Below are 23,040 nucleotides of genomic sequence, written 5' to 3' on the forward strand. Positions count from 1 at the left end.
CATACGAGACCTGGTACCGGACTGTATGGTACGCTGCGGTTTCAGAGTCTCTTCTCTCGCTTGGGGATGATATGGTGTCTCAAGGGGGAAAAAAAGGTGTTTGGCCAATTCTATCTGTTGGACACCAGGTCAGGATCCATTTGATCACCCAAATCCAGATCCTCGAGAAATTGTCGACCTCGAAGACTCTCCGGGAGATACTCCTGGGCCACCTCGCCATTCACATAGTTGGGATTGTACTTGTACTCCTTTCCATATCCCAGCTCCTTCATCAATCGAGTGGGCGCATTACGCAAATGTATCGGGATAGGCAGCCCGGCAACGCCTGGTTCTGCCAGTGCCGCAAAGGCGTTGTTGAGGCCGCGGTAGGCTCGCGTACTCTTGGGAGACAGCGCCATCGCTACAGTGGCATGCGCAAGGTTAATTCGTGCTTCTGGCAGTCCAATCCTTTCCACCGCAGCATGTGTCGAGATTGCCAGCGACAGCATGCTATTATCCGCTAGGCCGATATCCTCCGACGCGACAACAATCAAACGCCGCGCGATATATAGAGGATCCTCTCCAGATTGAATCATGCGGGCCAGGTAGTACAGCGCTGCATCGGGATCACTCCCTCGAAGAGACTTGTGAAATGCAGAGATAGTGTCATAATGTTGGTCTCCAGCGCGATCATACACGAGGGTCCTCGTCAAAGACCGTTTGATTTCCGTTTGGGTCATCCCGGGCCGCTTTGACAAGTTCATAGCGAGCTCTAACAGATTCAGCGAGGTTCGTGCATCCCCGTCGGCGAATTTGGCCAAGTACTCAATCAGTTCGTCGTCCACCAGCTCCGACGGAGAATAGGTTGGTCCTTCGACGTCCAAGGCCCTCGTCAAGATGGTTTTCACATCCTCATCCGTCAGTTTAGACAGCGTAAAGGTTCTACATCGGGAAAGTAAAGCGTTTTGCACTTTGAACGAGGGATTCTCCGTCGTAGCCCCAATCAGTGTGACTTGGCCACTTTCCACGGGGCCCAAAAAGACGTCTTGCTGTGACTTGGAGAACCGATGGATTTCATCACAGAAAATGATTGTTTTCCTCCCAGTCAGGCTGAGCTCACTCCGCGCATCGGAGAAGATCTTCTTGCATTCCGCAACACCTGAGCTCGTGCTGTTGATCTCCACGAACCTGCTGCCCACCATCGATGCAATGACCCGTGCGATTGTAGTCTTTCCTGTCCCAGGGCCGCCCCATAGAATCATGCTCGGTACCCGGTCTTCTTCTATCAATCCGCGAAGAACACCGTGCGGTCCGACCAGCTCCTGGCCGCATACTTCATCCAGTGTCTTCGGTCGCATACGCTCGGGCAACGGTGCTGCTTTTTGGAGGGCATTGATCTTGGGCTTCTTCGAAAGGGACTCCGGGGCGCCATCTTTCTGTACATTAGCAGTACTATCGTGGGGGACGGAATTCCCATTCTGCGCCGCTAGTCTCTTGCCGTTGGCATTGCGGAGCGGCGAGGCATCCGGGAGGGCATCTTTGTGTGCGGTGGACGAACCGGAAACTTTGCGGGCAGAAGTGGGTTGAAAAAAGCTAGGGACCGGAGCTTTCTGAGAAGAAGAGAAGTCTCCCGAGCTTGATGGCTCCTCGATGAATTTCTGGCAGTCGGAGTCGATGTGGTCGTTGATTTTCAGCGACGGGACATACTTGCCGCAGATGGGACAAGACACCATGATATGATGGCTCTAGCATCGACTTCCCATTAGAAGGCCCGTTCAATAACGTCCGGGAATTTCGATATACTATCAAATTGGCATCTGGAGTCGTTCATGAAGCATTCATTCATTCATTCATTCATTAATTCATCGAACGTGTCGAGATCCCTGGATTAGTCAGTCGCTGCCTTGCTGCCTGATCTCCTTAGAACTCCAACACAGCGTAAGAGATCATAATATAATTCCAATACTTCGGTATAGACCTGGTAAGTGCCTCTCTCTCTAAGGATCATTGATTGGCTCAATACTCCCAGTGCCAGGTTGGAGATACAATAGCGATCGTCTCCAACAGAAGATAGCCGAGGACAACTGTGATTGGGTATGTCTATGTATACCACAGTGTGTACTTGTCGTCATAAATCCAAGATATTCCCTCATTTTGCACCGGAATTGGAAATCGCACACATGTAAGATTGAACCGATATCCTGTATTACTGGTGTTTCCTCAGGGATTCGGTGGTGGTGCTCATCTGTCGCAAAGAAGCCCCGCGGACGATGATTCATATCCACCAGTTCTTTGTTAGGATATCCATCCCCCCCCGCAACTTCTTTTACATTAAATCACTTTCTTTGGCCCTCCACTTTCCTCCCTCCCCATGCTCAAAAGTTATTATACTTCTGCTGTCTTAGCTGTCAAATCCTCCTCAAACCCATTAGGTCTCCTTTTGTGTTCTTCCACTGCACGATTTCTGCCGTGCCTTTCACCCCTCCAACTCCAAACAAGAGCGATGTCGGCCACTGCGGGTCGTCCGGATCCATTTCAACCTGCAAAGAGAGTCGCTGGTCAGCGACAGGATGTCTGGTGAGACTTACTATGCGTGGTCCTCGGATTCTTGAGTATTGGTTGTCTAATTGACTGCTAGGTCTATCGTCAATGAAGCCGCGGCGGCTTCTCCCGTCCAGCCGATTGTGAACATGGGACAGGGTTTCTTGTGAGTCACTGCTTATGACGAAAAAAAAGGAAGAAGAAGAAGAAGAAGAAGAACAAGAAATTACCATACTAATGCTCTTCATTGTGGCATAGTGGCTATAACCCTCCCAAGTTCGCTCTCGATGCTGCCAAAGCGGCTCTCGACCGAGTGGAATGCAACCAATATTCCCCCACGAAGGTACACCAACAAACAGGCTTATGGCGCTCGACTTCCGCTTACCATGAACTAGGGTCGCCCACGCCTCAAGAAGGCTATCGCCGACGCATATTCCCCTTACTTTGGTCGAACTATCAACCCCGATACCGAAGTATCGATCACCACTGGCGCAAATGAGGGTGGGTGGCTCCGCGCCGTATACTGGTCCTCTCGCTGACTGAGTGAAAGGAATGCTGAGTGCCTTCATGGGGTTCATCGAACAAGGAGATGAGGTTATTATATTCGAGCCATTTTTTGACCAGTGAGAAATCGCTCATTTCGAGGAAGGGTTTCTTTCCCCCTCTAACAGGATGCAGGTACATCAGCAACATCGAGATGCCTGGTGGCACAATCCGATATGTTCCCCTCCATCCTCCCAAGGACGGAGCGACTCGCACCTCTTCTGCATCAGAATGGACCATTGATTTCGAAGAGCTGGAGAAAACCATCAATCCAAAGACCAAGATGATTGTAAGTTATTCCCTGTTGCGCTCTGGTTTGCTCTGAGATGCTGACTTTTGAGTTACCAGGTCCTGAACTCCCCGTAGGCTAAGCTCTTATAAACGCTTGATTACGTAGCGAACTAACGAGGAACAGTCATAACCCCGTCGGAAAGGTTTTCTCGCGTGAGGAACTTGAGCGCATTGGTGACCTCTGTGTCAAGCATAACCTTATCATTCTCTCCGATGAAGTCTATGACCGCCTTTACTACGTTCCATTTACTAGAATCGCTACTCTGTCTCCAAAGCTGTGGGAACGAACACTCACCGTCGGTTCTGCCGGCAAAGCATTCTACGCAACTGGTTGGCGTGTGGGCTACCTGATCGGACCGGAGCATTTAATCAAGTATGTAGCCGGGGCACATACCCGAATTTGCTACAGCAGCGTGTCCCCCCTTCAAGAAGCGGCTGCTGTTGCCTTCGAACAGGCCGACAAGGAGGGATTCTGGGACCAAAGCCGAACGGAGATGAAGAACAAGATGGAGAGATTCTGTGAGGTCTTTGACGAACTTAACATCCCGGTATGCTGCTACCCTCCCTGTAAAATCATTGCATGAGCTGAACTAATATTCGTAGTACTCGGACCCTGAGGGTGGCTACTTCGTCCTCGTGAACATGGCCTCCGTCCAGCTCCCTGGGAACTACCCGTTCCCTCCCCACGTTGCCAGCCGGCCCCGCGATTTCAAGCTTTGCTGGTTTCTCATCCATGAAGTCGGGGTGGCTGCCATTCCTCCGACCGAGTTCTATACGGATGGAAATTCGCATATTGCCGAGAATTACCTTCGTTTCGCGGTCTGCAAGGAGGATGAGGTTCTGGAGACTGCAAAGGAGAGGCTCCGCGGTTTGAAGAAGTACATTGTGCGATGAACTGCTGCGTCACCGTTTCACTGTAATAAACGATAGTGAGTGGGAGTGATGACGGTTTAATATTTCTACTGGTTATTAAAGAGGGATAGATTACTTCTTAGATAGCCTAGCGGAACCAATACCATATTACTTCTTCTTCTTCTTCTTCTTCTTCTTCTTCAGATATCATGTCTCTTTTTCCTTTTCCTATCTCAATTTCCTATTAGCAGTATTTAATCGAACAGATGCACCTCATGTATGACTTTACAAGATGTCAAAAAAAAAAAAGGTATCCCAGGGCACACGAGTCACGACGTGATCAGAAGGAAACAAACAAAGTCAGAGAATATGTATACAAATTCAAGCATTGATACCCTCAATCTCCATCTCCCCACTACCAGCTCCATCCCACCCATCCCCGCGACGAAACACCTTACGATCTTCCTCCGCCACCTCGTCAAACCCCTCGCCTCTCATTCTGGCCTTGGTGTCTTTCACCGCCGGATGCGTCGTCCTCGCCGCGCGAAGAACCCAGTAGCTTCCTTCCAGATGATCCACCAGCTGGCTGTGTCCCCGTCCACCGAGGGACCCCAGCAGCCGACGGAACTCGGCCCGACACACGGGGTCCGGGCAGTTGCGTCGGTTGCGGCCGTCCCAGTCGGTGTCGCAGGCGTGTCTCTCTCCGGTGATGGGCGGTTGGATGGTCACGGCGAATTCCTGGTGGATCTGGTACATCAGGGCTGTTTCCAGATTGGAGGAGGGTTGTTGTTGTTGGGCTCGGAGGGTATCTCGAATCAGGCGGAAGAGGTAGTCGACGAGTTCGTGGGCTTCGATTGTCACTGTGGGACGAAATTCCACCCGAGAAGGAGAGGAAGGGGGGGGGTTATGGTTAGTAAGGAAAAGGAAAGGGGGGAGGTTTATTGTTATTATGGAAGAAAATGGGAAACGTACTGAAAAGACAAGCTGCCAGCACACGACGAAACCGGTCTTTCTGTTCGGGATCGGAGAACTCAACGGTATGGACCAGCTTGTTCGAGCAGCGGATTGCGATGTTGTTCTCGGGGAATCCGGCGTCGACCATATCGGCCCAATCCGAGAAAATGAAGTAGTCGCCTTTTCTTGCGTTGGCGTTGAAATACACGGCCTGTCTGTGTCGCTCTGGTGTGTCGTATTGGTGCAGACAGGGAACCAGGGGGGCCCCTTCTCGCACATCTCGAGGGATGGATGATTCCCGGCACGGATGGCGGAAGACAAGCTCGCCGCAGGAAATCCAGTGCGCCTTGATGTCCTCTAGCAGGTGCTTGCGGGAACAGTATCGAGTCTCGGAGTAGGGCCCGCAGCGTGGGCAGATCACCGTGGCGCCGTCCCAGAGGTTACAGCGTTTGTCGCAGTCGGATTTCGCGCAGGGAAATCCGTGGCTGTCTAGCTGCCAGAAGAAGCCTTCGGGTTTCTGCGTGGAGATGTTTCGATGGGTGCTTGCGTGTCTGGTGCCTGTGCTGGAGGGGGTGGAGAGGTGTGCCTGTGCTGCCCGCGTGTTATTTGCCTGAGAGGTCGAAGGGCCGGACTTGTGGTGCTTGCCACGCCTGGTTCCTTTGATCGGGGTGTCTGATGGGCCAGTTGTCTGTGGAGTAATCCGTGTGCCTGTATTGCTCCATGCGGTTGATTCTGTTGCAGATGATTTGGGCGTAGATGCGTGCAGGATCTGGGACTCGGGCAATGCACCGCTGTGCTCGACCTGGGCAAGGGTCTTGGGGTTCTTGCCAGATACTTCACGTATAGCAGGAAGACTTTCTTTAACAAGGACTGCACTCTTGCGTGAGCTCTGGCGGGAGAGAGACGACGGACTAGACGATGCAGCAACTGAAGGGGACTTTGCGTTTGCTTCTATCAAGGATTAGCCCTGTGCTTCCTATCTTTGTGCGTGGTGGATAGGAAAGAAATCGAGACACTACTGACTTGCGTTACCTTTCTGGGGAGTTTCAGGTCTGGAATCCAAATGATTGGTTTTTCCTCTGACGGGTAAAAGCCGCTGCTGATTCAATTGTGTGTTATTCGAAGCCTCTCTCTTTTCCAAAGGATCTGGCGTAGTGGCGTGCTGTTTGCCTTTTCCCGCTAGATCAACAGCAGCCTGCCCATCAACTCGGATGCTCGTTTCTTTCCCTTCTTCACACTGGTCAAAGTTCCCAGATGGAGAGATACACTGGGGCTCAGGCTTGCTCTCCGTGTGATCCTGGTTCCCCTCTGCAAGGTCACACGAATTGGCATTCGTAGCTGCCTTTTTCTTAGTCTTCTTCTTCTTCTTCTTCTTGGGCTTCTTCTTCGTCACAAACTCCATAATACTGGCGTGCTCGTACACCATCTCGTTGGATTGGTCCCCTGAAGAGGAAAGGTTCTTGTTAAGCTGATCTAGAGAGTGTTTCAAGGGAGATACCTCTGGCGGAGAGTCCTCTGGTGGAGAGACTCGAATGAGGGTGCGAGCCCGAATTAAAGTGATTGCATCTGAGCGAGGGTTGTGGTCTTTGGAAATTTGGATGTCTTTTTCTTCTAAGAATCCAGTTAATATTCGTTCTTCCAGCAGGAAAGTGGGAAATTCAAGCACAAACGAATGAGGGCTAAAAAAAAAAAAAAATGATAGTGACATTCGCTTACCAGAACAGGATTTTTCAATATCAGGCAGTGAATGATGGCTCACTTCTAGACAGTCCGTGAAAGAGCTTTGATCGTGGTTCCCTGGGCCACTGGGGCCAGTGAAGCCAGCTTCCAGCTCGCTAGTCGGATGACTCTCCTCATGTTCGTCTGTAGAGCTCTTCCCTTCAAGACAACTGCTGGCCCCGACCAAGCCTTCTGGGGCATTTCCAAGAGATGGTATATCGGCTTCCTTTGGCCGCAGTGGTATGGGGGGCTTCGTCTCTGCATCTGTTCCCTGGCTTTCTTTCTCCCTGAGCGAGCCCTCAGAGCTCGTAGACTCCATCTTGGATGTCAACCATGAGGATTTGACTGGAGATTCAGGTATAGGAGAGCCAGATAAGCTTTGTCAACTAAGCCTGATATCAAGGCAGACACAAACAGGTGTTGATAATATACAATTCCTAGAGAGGAGACTTGAGTGGTTCTTGCTGGCTTTGTCCTATGCGGTTGCTGGTATTCCTTTAAAAGAAGAAAAAGAAGAAGAAGAAGAAGAAGAAGAAATCTGCTTTTAATCTGTGATTCACTGTTATGGAGAGGTTCCGGAACAGTCTGTCGCATTATCGCGAGCATCGCAAGCATCACAAGCATCCTACACTCTAACCTGAACAAAAGACACCTTCTCTAGTCCCCTAGGACTATAGTCAAGTATTTCCACTCTGGGAGAATATCAATAGGGAAGAGCTCTTCGCTAGTCTTTCAGTGTTAGGCTCCATATGGGAGATTCCATACATGTGCTTCTAGAATTGATATTTGTTGGAAATAAATGTGTTTTACCCAAAAGTATCTATCCAGGAATCTTAGGAAATCCAATCTAATAAAAACTATCAAAGAATATAGCTTCCATGAGTGGCTGGCACTTAATGAATCACCAATGGCATAGATGTCCGACTTCAGGGCTACTCGTGAAAGTAACCACCTCGACCTCATTTGATGTATTTGCAAGAGAGGCCACTTGGTATGAATACTGGCCCAAGGATCATCATCAGTATCGCCCGTAACCGTCGCAATCGTCCGTGTACGAACTGGAGTCTGCTGGCTTTGCCGTTGAATCGAGAATGTTCCAGCTTACTTTCAGATTCTTGATACTAGCAGAATAACTGCTGGGCTACCGGATGGACGTTTGAGACGAGGTGAGAGGCGAGGAATTCAGCTGGTTTTATAGAGCCCCAACTCCAAGTTAACCCGGCTGCTGTCACACACGAGTCAGCTAGACTCCGATATCTGCATAAAACAAGGCAGTCTGAGGCTTGTCGGGGATGTCGGAGCCTGCAGCTGAGGTTTGCGGCCTTCTCCAAGAAATGCACCCATGGTAATTATATTCAACCCCTGCATAGTAGAGTCAGTCATGCATTATTCAGGATGATAGGATGATACACACTTCTTCACCAGATTATTTACAAAAGGACAAGTTGAAATCCTTTCATTGTTTGGTTTGGCTGTATCTCACGTGAGTCTTCTTCAGGATTCATTTTGATCCTTCGATTTCTTTCATCACTTTCAACTTTCATCCACTAATTATTTATCCTCCTCTATCCATCATAACACCACTTGATCATCTCCAGATATGCTACTAAATATACCACTGGTCTCTCCAGTCACTCCCCCCCGGAAATCCCTTCGATCACTTTCCACCAGTCAAACAATGATCGGCACCCTGATCTCTGGCAGGGTCAGCGGCAAGCGGAACAGAAGCGCCTTTCAACTCGAGAACTATGATCGAACAAAGACCTTTCATCCACGTCATCGTCCAAGCAGAAATATGGAGGCCTTTGTTTCAATGGGAGCCTAAGACTACTCCGTCCTGCCGCTATGATGCTGAAATCAAGGGATTGGCTGACAATGCTGCCCTCTAAGCGCCCAAGATCTGACCTCCCACGCAAAAAAACTGCTGAGAGAAGTATCGCGCGAGATGAAACATGAACATGAGATGGATACATGTCTGAAGAAAGACCAACACCTATTTTGATCGTCTTTGATTCACCTGGCGTGTTACCAGATGATCTGCTGGGATCCCAGCAATAAATTGGATAAATACCCCCTTTGTGGTGAATTCTTTCTATTCAGACCATTGTTCTCTGTTCTTTTCATCCTTTTTCTTTCTTCTCTTTTCCTTTTCTGTTGGTGTTGATACTCAGTTCTCTCCTCTTCTTCCTTCCTGCTTCTTCACCTTGATAGATTTAATGCGCCATGACTTCCCGGTAAACTACATCCTCCTTGTTATAACTTAATCGCTGCTGGTCAGCATCTTTGTCTGAACCTTTCTTTTCTCTTTATCATAGAATCTCTCTCTCTCTCTCTCTCTAGTCGATATCTTCCAACATTGCCGTCGAGCGTTCTATTTCCTCCCTTGAACAACCGACTCCTTGAAGATTGAACCTCCACTCATTTCCATACCTTTCACTATGATATTCTCCAGATCAGGCCGATCTGTTTTCCCACTCCTTCCTCCATATGGAGCTCAAGATCCACATGGAGGGCCAGGACGTATCATTCCGCTGAATCCTGACGGCATTACCCCATACATGGGGTTGAGCGCACGTCTGTCACAAATATGGATGAACCGCTGGACCATTCTGCTATTGCTCGTCTTAGCCAGAGCATTGATTGCTGTCACTGGCATGCAAAGTGATTTTGCCTCGGCGAAACTCCAGGCGCTGTCTGCGTGTACCACTGTCGAGACCCAGGGCAGCACCATGGCTTCCATGCCTCATTATCTATCGCAAGGAGTGAATGAGCTCACTGCCTCCGGTGTCGAATCCGCCGTCAATGGTCTCAAGAGCATGCTAATGTTGACCGTGACTGGCGTGGAAGAACTCGTGCTCTATATCATCAGAACCATGTACCGAACTTACCTCTGTCTGATAAAATTGGCCGTTCATGGCAGTGTCGAAGTCGGTGTCGGGTTGCTGAAAGACGCCACCGACTTTTTGAACTCAACGGTGAAGGATATAGGCGAGGACCTCGGCGATACCATATCAACTTTCCAAGACGCCCTCAACAAATTTCTCGGAGTGGTCAACACAATTGCCAGTTCGATCGGAGTGGACGTTCCCACATTGAATGTTTCAAGCTTTGTTGATAAGCTTGAGAATGCCCGTCTTCCATCGTCAATAGATGAAAGTCTAGACAAGCTTAACAACTCGATGCCAACGTTTGACGAGGCGACCGAGTTTGTCGAGAATGTCATCCGTACTCCCTTCAAGGAGGTCAACCAAAAAATCAACGAATCCTTGGGAACATATACCTTCGACCGTTCTTTACTCCTAGTTCCAGAAAAGCGGCAGTTGAGCTTTTGCAAAGGCAACGATGGAATCGATTCCTTTTTTGATGGTGTCCAGGACATCGCAGAAACAGGCCGCAAGGTCTTCATTGCTGTTTTGATCATTGCCGCAATTCTTGCGTGTTTGCCGGTGGCATGGCAGGAGATCCGCGGTTGGCGGCATATGAAAGAACGATCTCAACTCGTCCGCAAAGAAGCAGACGACCCAATGGATGTGGTCTACATCGTGTCCAGGCCCTACACTGCAGCCGCCGGGATTAAAGCGGCAAGCAGATTCAGCAACAGCCGCAGACAGATACTAGTCCGCTGGGTTATTGCGTACGCCACCTCGCCAAGTGCACTGTTCATTCTCTCTCTCGCGGTGGCCGGTCTCTTCTCCTGTCTCTGCCAATATATACTTCTCAGAGCCGTCGAAAAAACCGTTCCCGAGCTCTCCGCCGAAGTAGGCGCCTTCGCCGACAAAGTCGTAGACGCGCTGGAGAGCACATCTATGGAATGGGCCAACAGGACCAACAGTGTCATCAGCAACGTAAACAGCGACCTCAATGACAAAATCTTCGGCTGGGTCCATACCTCGACAACAGGCGTAAACGACACCCTCAACGCGTTTGTCAATAAAACCACAGGCATCCTGAACGAGACCTTCGCCGGAACGATACTCTACGACCCTATCCTCGACGTCTTGAACTGCCTGATTTTCCTCCAAATCGCCGGTATCTCGAAAGGCCTCACCTGGGTCTCCGACTCCGCATATATTGACCTCCCTACTTTGCCCAACGACACGTTCTCTCGCGGCGCCTCTGACTCCATCTCTTCTTCCGACGGAAGCGACAGCTTCCTCGCCGACGCCGGCGACTCAACCTCCGATCAAATCACCGCGACCGTGTACCGAGTCACCAGCAAGATCGCCAACGGCATCAAAACAGAAACAACCATCTCCGCACTCATCCTCCTTGTGTGGTTCCTCAATCTACTCATCGGACTCACTCGCGCCCTGATCCTATTCTGCAAGCGAGAAAGAACCCGCGGGGAGGGCGGCGGCGCCCCCACACCTTCAGGGCCGCCGGGTCCACATTATAGTGGCGGCGGCAGTGGAGCGGGAGCCCGAGGCGGCGTTTCTGACTCCAATGGCTTCACCGATGTGCCCCTAACCGCAATACCCAATGTCCGTAGCTCTAGCTCTGCTCGCTCTCCACCAGCACCACAATATGAACCTGCCGCGACAGCAAGGGCAGGCTCTGGGATCGCGGTGGCCGTGACCACGACCGTGACCACTGAAACAGAGTCCGGGTATCCCGACGAGAAAATCGGGTTTGCAGGACATCGGAACGCACTCAAAGTTTCGGGGGTGCCGGATCTGCGTGGGAGCAGTTATGTTGAATATGGGATAGAGAAGCGTTAGGGGTGGTATTGTATTGTATTTTACTATAAGATTCTGCCCCTTGCTTACGTCTTTTCTCATCATACCTAGTTATGTTCTTTTGTCATGGTGGCGTGCATGCTCTCTGGCGCTGGATTCTCAGGCATTGTAATGGATTGTTTCGAAACAACTTTAGAACATCCCAATAATGTCCTCTTAGTGGGCAAATCATTCTGAATACTTTTAACTGATATTATTAACTAGAGAATTGATGCACTAGTTATATATAAATCTAGATGTATACATACCCCACCAAGGTCATACTGATATCAATAAAAAGCACACAAGAAAAGCACACAAGAAATAAAACCCTACACTGTACGGTATGTATAGGCATATTCAAAAAAAAGTCATAAACGTCATAACAACATAGAAAATCCAAGCTGCTTCAAATCGCAACAAAGAAACTCTTCTCCCCCTCCCGGGGAAGCACCCTCGCCCGCTCAATAATCGGATCCGCACAACTGATCCTGATCCGCTCCGGGGTAGCAGGACTTTGCAGCTGCAGGACGTCATTAACACCCCACTGCTTCCGGGCCGCCTTCAGCGCATCGCGGATAGCGAAGAACGCCGCGCTGCCCATGAACAGCGGGGGTTCGCCAACACCACGGGAGCGCTGGATCGTGCGCAGATTCTCCCACTCGACATCCTTCAGCAGGCTTACGTTAAAGATCTGGGGGATATCCCGGAACCCCGGGATCTTGTAGTTTCCCGGTCCTCTGGTGGCAATTTGGCCCGACGCCCGGTGCCAGAGAGATTCTTCGGTGGTGAAGAGACCCTGGCCCTGAATGTAGGCGCCTTCGATCTGGCCGTAGTCGATGGAGGGGTTGATTGTGCGCCCTACATCCATTTTGATATCGGCGCGGAGAGGCGTCCAGTCGCCGGTTAGGGTGTCGATTTCGACTTCGGCGGCGGTGACGCCCTGCGTGAAGTAGAAGAACATCTGGCCCTTGTTTTCACCCCAGACGTAGCCGATATCCGGGGTGCGGTAAAATCCCTGTGCGGAGAGATTGACGCGATCGAAATATGCAGCGTGCGCGAGCTCTTTCATCGTCGCGTTAGGCATCTTCTCACGGTAAGGGCGCAAGCGTTCGTTAAGCTGTTCGCAGGCGTTGAAGATGGCATATCCATTGAGGTCAGAACTTGCTGAGGCTGCAGTAGCCGAGGTGTTTGCGACGGTATTTGTAGCAGTCTCGGAGATGAAGACATTGGATTGGGGTATTCCCAAGGCTTCGGCTGCAATCATGGTCATCTTTGTGTGGAGACCTTGGCCCATTTCGACTCCGCCGTGGGCAACGAGAACGCTGCCATCGTGGTAAATGTGCACAAGGGCGCCCGCTTGATTTAGAAAGAGCGCCGTGAAAGAGATGCCAAATTTTGTGGGGACAACGGCCATTCCACGCTTTGACCATTTATGCGTCTGGTTGTACTCCTCTACAGCCTTGCGGCGCTCTGCATACGAGCTCTCTTCCATGACCTGCTTGTACATCAAGGGTACATGCCAGTCTTTGAGCTCCTGGCGGAAGTGAGTCGTTTCACCAGACTGATACATGTTGCGCCATCGTAGATCTTCCACGGGGATGTTGAGGTGGTCCGCAACTTCTGATATGAAGGACTCTGCGAAAAATAGCCCTTGAGGACCACCAAATCCACGGAAAGCAGTATTGGAAACTGTATTTGTTTTGCACACGCGGCCTCGGACGTTGACATTCGGAATCTTGTATACTCCGTCGATGTGCGAGAGACTGCGCTCCACGACAGCGCCCGAGAGATCTTGTGTGTGACCGCCATTGGCATAAACATCTGCATCAAGTGCAAGGAATTTGCCTTCCTTAGTTACTCCGACCTTCCAGCGGCAAAGGAATGGGTGACGTTGTCCAGAAGTTAGGATGTCTTCATCGCGGTTGAGCATGCAACGGACAGGTCGCTTCATTTTCGCAGCAGCAGTAGCGCAGATTGCTGCTAGCTGGACTGAACGGGTTTCTTTGCCACCGAATCCTCCTCCAAGACGTTTAACTCTTGAGACAATCTTGTTGGCAGAGACGCCGGTAACCTGGGCGACATATGCTTGCCTAAAGGCGCTGTTAGACGAAAGTAGACAGTATAACAGAAAGCTTATACTTACGTTTCGGTTGGATTTTGGGTACCGCTCCAGATTTCCATCTCTCCATCTTCAAGTTTGGGAATCGCAACACAAGCCTGGGTTTCCAGGTAGAAGTGCTCCTGGCCGCCCATTCGTGAGACACCTGTGATAACGTGGTCCGCATCCTTGAAAGCACTTTCTGTATCGCCGCACGCAATGTAGCGGTAATGCTCAAAGAAAGACTCTGCCTCAATTGCCTCCTCAATGCTAAGGATCACAGGTAGATCTTCATACTCGACCTTCACAGCCCTTGCACCCTCTTCAGCAGCCTTGGCCGTATTTGCCAGAATCATACCAATTGGCTGACCAGCGGTTGTCACCTTGTCAACTGCAAAGAACACTTCGTCGCGGTTGGGGGCGCCCCACCAGTTGGCTTTTGGGCTTGGTAGATCCTTGTGGTTGACATAGTCCACTACTCCAGGAATATCCAGAGCAGCATCCGCTTCCACACTGATGATTTTGGCATGGGGTTTGGTCGATAGAACCATACAGCCGTACAGTTCATTCTTCTGAACGGGTATGTCGTCCGTGTACTGGGCTTCACCAGTGGCCTGTTTTAGCGCTGAGACGTGGGGACCGGCTTTGCCCAGGACTTTTTGTTGGTATGCTACTGAAGTCTCATGATCCTTTTCGCCTGAAGAAATTGCTCGTTCGATTTCAGCAATGACATCTTCGTCCACATCGGCTTCCTTCACTTCGAGCCCCGATAACACGTCGTGGTAGAATCGATAGAAGAACCCTAAGGCAAGGGACTTGCGGTAAGTCGCCATTCCACCGGGAACGCCGAACTTCAAGTCAAAGTCCTTTTCTAGAGCACCCATTGTGCCCTCAAGAGTAGCTGGGTTGGTGAATTTCTTGCCAATCAGGAAAGCCTCAGCATTCCGTGCAGATACAGTCATAGGTGCCAAACCACCAAAAACCAAATTCACGCTCGTGATGTCGTTTGAGGGGGAGAGAGACACGCGAAAAGCACCATTGACAATGGCAATATCGTCATCTTTCCGCTTGGCTTGTTTATAGGCCCGCATATACTCTCCGTTCTCGCGTGCGATCGGGATTCGGAGGCTGGCAATGACAGCATCTGGTGGAAGGGCTGTGGATCGGTAGCCTTTGAAGAACCGGCCCATGGGGATCTCGGTCTCTTTTTCTAACGATTTGGCGATAAGATGCGTGTTTGTGGCCACGAAGACTGGATTTAAATCAGAAATCGGAGATGCAGTCGCTAGATTGCCAGCTGGAGAAGCCACGTTTCTGATCTGCCTTCCAGCGAAGTAGCGGAGTTGCTTTTTGATCGCACTGAATGGTTGTCCCTTTCTCGGACCGTATCGGTCAAGCGCTAGGTCGCAGACATTTTCCAGGTCGGTCAAGGAGATGTTCGCACCGATTTCCAAGTGGTCATCATGGAAGGAGAATTGTTTCAGCTCGGCGATGTCGCCGACATAGACAGAGGCACTGTAGCGCATGGCCTTGAACTTGATCTCAATCTGAGTTTCGGTGCTTCCACCGATAATCTTTGCGTCCGGGTGAATGTCCTTGATCTCCAAGAGCTGGTGTAGAGTAACTGGCCGGTACCACTTTTTGCGCTTGTTACCAAAAGCCACCGGTCGGGGCTCATTCTTCCAAAGGGCAGGCGGGAAAATTAATTCTGTGTCCGGTTTGTACTCGATAAACTCTGGAGACTTGAACTTTGGAAAATCACCATCCTTCTCGAGCGACGAGGCTTTACAGCATCCCGTTGTGCCATCCTCCCTCTCCTTCTCCTTCTCCATCTCCATACAACATCCAGATCCTCCATTGGCGCGGGATTTGACACAACCAACCGGGGCCGTGAAACTTTGGGCAGCATCTAGAATTGGCCGATAGCCTGTGCATCGACATAGGTTTCCATCAAACGCCTCCTCCACCGCGTGTTCAGAGGGCTGGGGGTTGTTTCGGAGGAGGGCGTAGAGGCTCTGCAAGACATATATACTATTAGCCAAGACTCTCTCTGAGGTATACAAGACCCTATAAGGTAGGTAGCCGAACCATGACGATGCCCGGGGTACAGAAACCACACTGGCTTCCATTCCCAATTGCCAGCCGTTGCTGGATGGCGTGGGGATTCTTGACATTCCCAATACCTTCGACAGTAATCACATGTTTGCCGTCGACACTAACCAGGGGGGCAAGACAGGCGTTGACGGAGGCATGGTAGAGTTTCCTTGTCGTTGGATTTATATGTGAGACCACCTATTTGGAGGTCACCATCTTGGTTAATACCAGCTGAAATTCGGATCTAGCATGGGGAAAGGCCAGAACATACTACTGTACAGGCACCGCAGCCACCCTCTGCACATCCCAGCTTCGTCCCCGTCAAGCCAATACCTCTCAGATATTCCAGCAGGGTAATTTCCGGATCCACAGAGTCCAGAGTCACCTTTGTGCCATTCAGATAGAAGCGAATACAGTCATCCCAGTCCTCTGTGAGCTGGGTCAAGGAGGTCACGGCAGCTTTCGCCGCCGCGGCGACTTCAAGCTCCGACTGAGCTGGTTCAACCAGGACGCCAGGCGCCATGATGGGTAGGGATGAGTGAGGTTCAGCCGTGTTCGACTGGATCAGGGGAGAAAGACAGGCATCGATCGACTTTAATAGTTGTATCGTGCACGAGAAGAGAAGAGAAGAGAAGCAAGGAAATAGCTATCATGGCGGGGAAAGATGACTTATCGCGGGGATCGCCACCATCCGACGCTGTTGGAGTTGGATCATCCAGATTCCAGAGTGGAAGCCAATGATGATTATTTACTCACTTAACTAATGAATTGAATAAAATTAGAATTATATATCCTGGTCGAATAAAACGTCGCTTATAGTAATAAAGATATAATGTTTATCATCCCAACGCCAAAGTGAACGGACAGTACCTCTGTAACCAACTAATTGGACTCCTCGCGCGAATCTTCCTATGCAAAGAAAGGGTCTATTGCGTCCATCTATTATGCCTTGGGTCGGGCCCCGAGAAAGTCCTTTTCATCCTCCTCCCACTTCTGTCGTTCCACAATGCTCCGTGCCCTGTCAAAGTTAGTGTGAGCTTACTGAAGTGGGTGATGTACATGCCGGTATGCCTTGACAAACCGCCACACCTCCGTGTCCGCTAGATTCCACGCTTCTGCCACGTCTTTAATGTTGATCCGGTTGGTATCTTTGCTCTTCAACCCTTCCCGGGCGAGTCGGAGGATCTCGTATTCGGCCGCAACCCCTTGCTGGCTCGGATTGGCATGCTGCATGGATTCTTTGGCTTCACCCTCATTCTTGGCATCGACGTTGGTATCTCGCGGGATCTTGAATCCGAACTGCCACTCAAACTCGTCTAACAATTCGGACGGCAAAGCTTGACCAACCTTGGGAGGCAGCGACTCAACTGTCATCCAGAGAGAAGTCCCGATCACGGAATCGTCCGCGACCGCTTTCTTGAAAACAGCCGCTCGGGGAGCTCCACCGAGGGCGCGGCCTAAATGCTCACTAGTAACCTCCTTTAGCCACGTATCACGCTCGGTTTCTCGTCGGACATGTCGGGTGGTCACCTCTACGGAGTGTTGCTGCAAGCTGATCAAGGTATACGGGTGCGGGAGTGTGCCGATAGTGAAAACTTGGGTGTTGTTCCTGTAGGTCGCGGGCTGGCTGATAAGCATCGGTTGCTCGGGATCACAGGGTCGACATTTTTGTAAGTTTGGAGGGCAAGATGAAGGCTCCACAGAGCCCGAACATTGACCAAGAGCTTTGGCGAGCCGCAATGCTGGCTCAACCAGCGCGGTGGTGTTCTGGGGAAAGGGCTTTAGAATAGCAATGCCTCCGGGAAAGGTGTTCCGAAACGTAGTTCTTAAGTGCGAGTTAATGAGCTCCACCAGCGCGAGCCGGCCGGCCGACGGGGAGGAGGCAGACTTCTCTACGAGAGTTGGGTAGTGAGAGCTAACTGTAGTGGAGTCGTAGAAGGCCAAAGAGCTGGACTCCTCGATCTTGAACATTTCGTTCGGTAAAGCGTCTACCACAGATTTTGAGAATTTTTCGTCTGTCTTGGCGATCGCCTCCTTGATCGCATTGTTAATCTTGTCCTTCTGACCAGAACATAGACCACCGTCAAGTCGGTGAAATCTGGTAATGAAGTCCGGATCAGTGCCTCGTCGCAAATCGGCGAGAGTAGGATCATCATATCTCGCCATTGGGAAGCAGCGCCAGTCAGCGAGCAAGCCATCGCCCATGTGTCCCCAAGCAAGCCACCGGAGAATGTCCTTTTCCAGGTCAACGTTCAAATCCAGGGGTTTCACAACCTCATACAGCGGATTGGCTATCGCCTCTCCGTGGCCTAGAACCACCGGACGGAATCCCTGCGCATACCAAGCGCGACGCCATGCAAGCAGCAATTGGGCATCCGCATCCTCGTCATCCCTGCTATTTCCTTTGTTTGGATCATAGTAGGTGTAGATATAAGGCCGCTCTCGAAGGGGAGGCAGGACAGCTCGGTTTTCGTCGAGGGTAATGGAAGACGAAAAGGGGTTGATCCACTGCCAATTGCTGAACCACTTTGAATCGCCGCTCGAGCTGTTCTGTTGCGCCTCGGGGGGCTGGTGTGCCGTCGGGTGGAAAGAAGGCAGGTGCAAGTCGTCGAACGAGGGGAATTTTGGCACATACTTGGTCGCGGCGGAAATCTCTTCGCTGAAGGAACTGGAACGCGGGGAGGAAGAGAATATTAACAAGAGAAGGGCGACAAATACAATGATTGAGATCAGAGTCGTACTCCGATGGGGTATCATGTTTATAGCAGGCAGCTCGACTGGCTAGGGATATTTAACGCAGCGGGTGGCCGCAGCAATGAGCCAGAGGATGGTGCGAGAAGCTCTGAAACCTGCAGTTAGTTAGTTAGTTAGTTAGCTACAGAAGCGCTGACACATTATGTAGCAGATCAAAATCACAAGAAAGGGTAAAGGATAGGCAAACACATTACTCCGTAGTGGATACCTTCTCGTAGGTTGTGGACAAATCAGTCCATTGCAAATCGTTGAATCATGGCACTGGGCATGTCACATAGGGGTCAGGGTCGTATCCTGCATAGAGTGGAAGCGAATTCAGAATCTTCACCAGGGAACGTTGCTGGTCGATGATAATATTCGCCCTGGTTTCCTATTCCGGGAACCAGTGACCTCATTGCCGAATTGGGTTTAGTCAGGGTCTGTCGGAAATACGATGTTCCAGTAGGGGTAGCAAATCATGGACTGGCGACGATTCTATCCCTTCTTTTTTAAAAGAGGCGTCAAATCGACGTGATACGATCTAGTTCCTAGTTTGGACAATACAATTCGACATCCTGAAGGACTTGGTCTTGTTAGCGGTGCAGAACATTCCCTGGCAGTACCGCCATCATGAACGTTGTATGGTGATTGATATACAGAAAAATGTTACACGCGCCTCACCCACTATTACTTCGTTATCAGGAAAGCCATTCTCCCAACCTCCGAGAGTTGATAGTATTGCTTACCCGGCGGAAGAAGGCTGATATCCATAAAAGGCATCTTAAAACTGCGTCTCATTCAAAAAATCGTATATCTTTTCAAATGGACATAATATATGAAGATCTTATCGGGTGTTGGTACATGTCAATCACGCTATCGACCAAGGTAGAGGACAGAGCCTCGTGCGCGTCATTTCTAGAAGAATATCAAGTTCCTAAGAGACAGGCAGGACGATTGGAACTAATAGTGACCGTGCACCGCTGACTTGGGTACTTGATTCGATGGACACCAACATACTGGTAGCGCTACACATACATGGCTCTTTTGTCCTTTCCCGCATCTATCTGGCCGGCAGTTTACGACACTCGGTACAAGCTGTAATCAAGTGCCTCAGAGCTGGGACCTCTGCAATACTCCACAGTACTGCAGTGGGTAGCTGCTGCTGCTGCTGCTGCAGGAACTACATACAGTGTCCGGATCGTCTTCCGTCCCTGGTTAACCAGTCTCTATTGTACAATTTTGCCAAAAACCGATCCTACATAGTGAGTTGACAGGGATCAATGGGCCATCCCCCACACATATAGCCCGCGCAGGATGAGGCAGGGGGAACAACCTTAATCTCGTCGTTATGTCCCAAATAGACGTGTTGCATGCAAAATCCCGACATCAATTTAGTTAAGTCATAGGGGGCTTGTTTTCAAGTCAAGAGCGCAGTCTGCCAAGAGTTTTTAGAATCGTATCCGTAACTGGCAAGTGAAACCCGATTCCCGCCGAATCTAATCAGATGATCTGATAGAGATTTTTTCCAAGCAGTGGAGCTTTTAATCTCGAGCTTCGCTCACGAGCATGTAAAGCCAAGCTGAAACGGAGTTGTTGGCTCTCAACCAAGGGCGACTGGATGCATTTTGCAATAGCACTCCACCAGAAACGAGAAAAAAAATAAATAAACAAGTTGAAGAAAGGCCAAGAAGAAAGTTATCAGATCCTCCATGCTAGCCCGTGGTTCAAAAACAATGGATCCATCTGATAATACCAAGTGGGCCAGGTATCATTACCAATTTACAATACATCGTATCATGTACACTTGAAACAACTTAGTGTAAGTTACCCAGTATGGTACACTAGTAGTAAGTTAGAATGTAAACAAATGAGAGATGATCATGTTGTGCCCGCCGATGACCGCTCATTATGGAGACAGGGGATGTTATCAGATCCCTGCCCAGGTAGGAAATGTAAGGTGAGTTTTTATTTTACGCAGAATGGGCTTTGTCCCCTCGTTGCTTTGAAAATTCAGCGGTCCATAATCAGTGCATCCGGTCTCCGTCCGCCACTTCGACCACAACCAGGGCAGGCAGAATTGGAGTGAGGATCCACTCACTCCTTTGAAGAAAAAGGCCCCATTGTAGGGTCGTCTGGTCCAGATTGACCTGGCTTTCACGGCAAGATCGGCTGTTTCTCTCTGTGCAGGCTGACCGTCAACTCATTCCAGCATGTGGAGTATGGCGTCGTCGTGCAATCCTTTGCGCCAGGAGACGAGCCTACTCAAGAAAGGCCTTAAGGGGATTCCCGCTGAAAAGTCTGTTACTTTAAAACCTTCCTGTTGGAGATGTGGGATACACTAACCCCCCCCCCCCCCCCCCCCCCCGGTCAATTGGTTTGGCGCGGTGTACTCATATTGGGGCGATTACCCTGCGAGATCCAGAGAAAATTTCAAGTATAGTAGAGGGACGTATGCGGCCGGCTTCAGGAACAGGTTTGCATCCTTGGTCCACGTAACGTAGTGGGTGGTTAGGCGATATCGGTTACGGGACCGATATATGGGCTCTTCGTTGGCAAGCCCGAAGAGAAAGGGTAAATGATAAATGGAGTCAAATTCCAGAACGTCCGAAACATACTACTAGATACGAACTAGGGTTCCAGTCGAATAAGAGTCGACGTGGGTTCGCTTATAATCCTCTCTCATCCAGCCCTCGGCTTACATGCGCTGAACTACCCCCGGACTACAAAACCCATTTACTCGGGCTGCGAAGCTCGTCTTTCCTCACGAAGCTAAAAGTTCTCCAGAGGGGCTTCTGGCAGTCTCGCAAGGAGGCGTTGATCAATGATTGCATATCTGTCGTGTCGCTACTTTCTTGATACCACTGCAAAGGACCGAAGGCCACAACCATGGCGACCAACACAGCACCATCACACAAATACCCGCTGGTAAAGCTCCCACACCCGTTCTTGACTGTATATCGCGTGCGTACTGTTGCCGAAACCACGCCGCAGAGACTCAGCTTGACACTAGACCACCAGCCGGTAGCTGGACGACCTCTGCCCCAACCCTTACATCTTGACACACTCTCCTGGTTTGATTTATTGTCTGTATCTGAAAGCCAAGCTCCTCCGAGCTCCGATAACAGTGCCTGGGCGCGAGCCCGGCGAAGTCCACAGACCACCTTCCAATGGGCGGGAGTCAATCCTCCTTCTTTGGGGCAGATCTGGAATGTGGTCCATGCGATTTATCTCGCGCATCCCACAAACGAGGATTTTCGAGTCACACTGCGCGGCACCGGCAAGGAGATTGTCCGGAATGAGCTGCTCCAAACGGGCTTGGGCCTGGAGCACCCGAAACCATGGCGCTTTTCGGGCAAGAAGATCGAGGATTCGGAAGAGATCTTGATTCTGCGAAGTTCATTCTGGCAGGGTGCAGCTTCTCCGGCTGGTCCGCGCCCGATCTGGGTGGTGGGAGATAACACAGATGGTCCTCTGCGCGAATCGTTAGCTCAGTACCCGGTCATGCCTGAGAACTATCAGTTGACAATGAAGTTCCCGGAGGAGGCGGTCTATACTCGTCACCCGGTCCGTCGCCCCAAGCCCCATCCGGGATCGATTGTCTATAGCCGCTACATTCCCGATCTTGAGGAGCACTTTTCCCTGGAGGCCGTCAACTGGCAAGACCCCGAGCACTTGAAGCTCTTCAATACATGGCAAAACGACCCACGTGTTGCAAAGGGTTGGAACGAGACTGGAACTCTAGACCAACATCGGGAGTATCTACGCAAGCTTCACTTTGATCCTCATGTTCTTTGTCTGTTTGGACGTTTTAATGACTCTCGCTTCTCTTACTATGAGTTGTATTGGGCAAAGGCAAGTTCCCCCCAATTCTCTGGTTTCCCCTTTTTATCTATATTAACAGTTTTCGTTCACAGGAAGATCACTACGGCGCCCATTACGATGCGGGAGACTATGATCGGGGTCGCCACTCTCTTGTCGGCGACGCTTCTTTCCGGGGTGCACAGCGGGTCAATGTGTGGTACTCCAGCTGCATCCATTATTGCTTTTTGGATGATCCGCGAACTGCAAATGTGGTGGGAGAGCCCAAAGCCAGCGGCGCCACTATTCTGTCATACGAGAATGCGCAAGGTCTGGTCATTGGCAAGTACGTGGACCTGGGCCATAAACGCTCCGTGCATTCAATCTGCAGCCGGGAGAAATGGTTTCAGCTGTGTCCACTGTTCTGGGATGGCCGCGAGAGGCCCTTGGAATCTGCGGACCGCGCAGCTTGGAATGCAAAACTCTAGCACCGCTGTGATTCTAGGTTTTTTTTTTGTTTTTTTTTTACAGTACGGAGTAAGGACCAGGATATCATGGATGATGGATTGTTTCAAAGCAGAGTTGACTTTATAGTCTCAGATGCCCCTCCATGGGCATATCCACAGTGACGTGTCGGAGCTTTCCGGCAGAGAAGACTGAATATTTACCTGTCGAATTTGGATCCTTAATTAAAGAACGCATTGAGAGACATTTCCACAC

General features: G+C 50.5%; 7 protein-coding genes across 7 annotated transcripts; 3 read left to right on the top strand and 4 right to left on the bottom strand.

Annotated features, from left to right (window-relative positions):
* Positions 1-110: 110 nt before the first annotated feature.
* P175DRAFT_0444429 (ssDNA-dependent ATPase MGS1) lies at positions 111-1,712 on the bottom strand (the record flags this gene model as incomplete). The annotated part of the gene is made up of 1 exon (XM_040894234.1): positions 111-1,712. The coding sequence occupies one exon, from the start codon at positions 1,710-1,712 to the stop codon at positions 111-113; it is 1,602 nt and encodes a 533-aa protein (XP_040749638.1).
* A 572-nt stretch (positions 1,713-2,284) lies between these two features.
* Positions 2,285-4,574, top strand: P175DRAFT_0504159 (kynurenine--oxoglutarate transaminase). Its single transcript, XM_040897794.1, has 9 exons — positions 2,285-2,556; positions 2,618-2,686; positions 2,779-2,863; positions 2,916-3,021; positions 3,071-3,143; positions 3,199-3,352; positions 3,412-3,425; positions 3,479-3,902; positions 3,958-4,574. The coding sequence occupies exons 1-9, from the start codon at positions 2,483-2,485 to the stop codon at positions 4,246-4,248; spliced, it is 1,290 nt and encodes a 429-aa protein (XP_040749639.1). The 5' UTR covers positions 2,285-2,482; the 3' UTR covers positions 4,249-4,574.
* Positions 4,575-4,587: 13 nt separating this feature from the next.
* Positions 4,588-5,917, bottom strand: P175DRAFT_0444371 (uncharacterized protein; the record flags this gene model as incomplete). Its single annotated transcript, XM_040894228.1, has 2 exons — positions 4,588-5,066; positions 5,179-5,917. Coding segments are annotated over 2 exons (1,218 nt in total), but the record flags the coding sequence as incomplete, so codon positions are not given.
* Positions 5,918-9,317: 3,400 nt separating this feature from the next.
* prm1 (pheromone-regulated protein PRM1) lies at positions 9,318-11,597 on the top strand (the record flags this gene model as incomplete). Its single annotated transcript, XM_040894237.1, has 2 exons — positions 9,318-11,262; positions 11,305-11,597. 2 exons carry the CDS (start codon positions 9,318-9,320, stop codon positions 11,595-11,597), a joined length of 2,238 nt encoding a protein of 745 aa, XP_040749641.1.
* Positions 11,598-11,833: 236 nt separating this feature from the next.
* P175DRAFT_0518639 (putative xanthine dehydrogenase HxA) lies at positions 11,834-16,397 on the bottom strand. Its single transcript, XM_040899066.1, has 4 exons — positions 16,061-16,397; positions 15,784-15,987; positions 13,741-15,710; positions 11,834-13,687 (listed from the first exon to the last, which is right to left on the bottom strand). The coding sequence occupies exons 1-4, from the start codon at positions 16,310-16,312 to the stop codon at positions 12,004-12,006; spliced, it is 4,110 nt and encodes a 1,369-aa protein (XP_040749642.1). The 5' UTR covers positions 16,313-16,397; the 3' UTR covers positions 11,834-12,003.
* A 172-nt stretch (positions 16,398-16,569) lies between these two features.
* P175DRAFT_0518640 (uncharacterized protein) lies at positions 16,570-18,859 on the bottom strand. The gene is made up of 2 exons (XM_040899067.1): positions 16,853-18,859; positions 16,570-16,807 (listed from the first exon to the last, which is right to left on the bottom strand). The coding sequence occupies exons 1-2, from the start codon at positions 18,544-18,546 to the stop codon at positions 16,732-16,734; spliced, it is 1,770 nt and encodes a 589-aa protein (XP_040749643.1). The 5' UTR covers positions 18,547-18,859; the 3' UTR covers positions 16,570-16,731.
* Positions 18,860-21,353: 2,494 nt separating this feature from the next.
* P175DRAFT_0518641 (GNAT family N-acetyltransferase) lies at positions 21,354-22,936 on the top strand. Its single transcript, XM_040899068.1, has 2 exons — positions 21,354-22,374; positions 22,437-22,936. Exons 1-2 carry the CDS (start codon positions 21,409-21,411, stop codon positions 22,806-22,808), a joined length of 1,338 nt encoding a protein of 445 aa, XP_040749644.1. The 5' UTR covers positions 21,354-21,408; the 3' UTR covers positions 22,809-22,936.
* The last annotated feature ends 104 nt before the right edge of the window (positions 22,937-23,040 follow it).

This window comes from Aspergillus ochraceoroseus, assembly GCF_002846915.1.
Source record: "Aspergillus ochraceoroseus IBT 24754 chromosome Unknown P175scaffold_8, whole genome shotgun sequence".
NCBI classification, from domain to species: domain Eukaryota; kingdom Fungi; phylum Ascomycota; class Eurotiomycetes; order Eurotiales; family Aspergillaceae; genus Aspergillus; species Aspergillus ochraceoroseus.

Coding starts and splice junctions, on each gene's coding strand:
- P175DRAFT_0518641 (XM_040899068.1), top strand. CDS start 21,409: ATGGCGACCAACACAGCACCATCACACAAATACCCGCTGGTAAAGCTC. Junction 22,375..22,436: donor ATGAGTTGTATTGGGCAAAG/GCAAGTTCCCCC, acceptor TTTCGTTCACAG/GAAGATCACTACGGCGCCCA.
- P175DRAFT_0518640 (XM_040899067.1), bottom strand. CDS start 18,546: ATGATACCCCATCGGAGTACGACTCTGATCTCAATCATTGTATTTGTC. Junction 16,808..16,852: donor CGGTTTGTCAAGGCATACCG/GCATGTACATCA, acceptor TAACTTTGACAG/GGCACGGAGCATTGTGGAAC.
- P175DRAFT_0504159 (XM_040897794.1), top strand. CDS start 2,483: ATGTCGGCCACTGCGGGTCGTCCGGATCCATTTCAACCTGCAAAGAGA. Junction 2,557..2,617: donor GGTCAGCGACAGGATGTCTG/GTGAGACTTACT, acceptor ATTGACTGCTAG/GTCTATCGTCAATGAAGCCG. Junction 3,144..3,198: donor TTCGAGCCATTTTTTGACCA/GTGAGAAATCGC, acceptor AACAGGATGCAG/GTACATCAGCAACATCGAGA.
- P175DRAFT_0518639 (XM_040899066.1), bottom strand. CDS start 16,312: ATGGCGCCTGGCGTCCTGGTTGAACCAGCTCAGTCGGAGCTTGAAGTC. Junction 15,988..16,060: donor GCTGCGGTGCCTGTACAGTA/GTATGTTCTGGC, acceptor ACCTCCAAATAG/GTGGTCTCACATATAAATCC. Junction 15,711..15,783: donor GTACCCCGGGCATCGTCATG/GTTCGGCTACCT, acceptor TATGTCTTGCAG/AGCCTCTACGCCCTCCTCCG.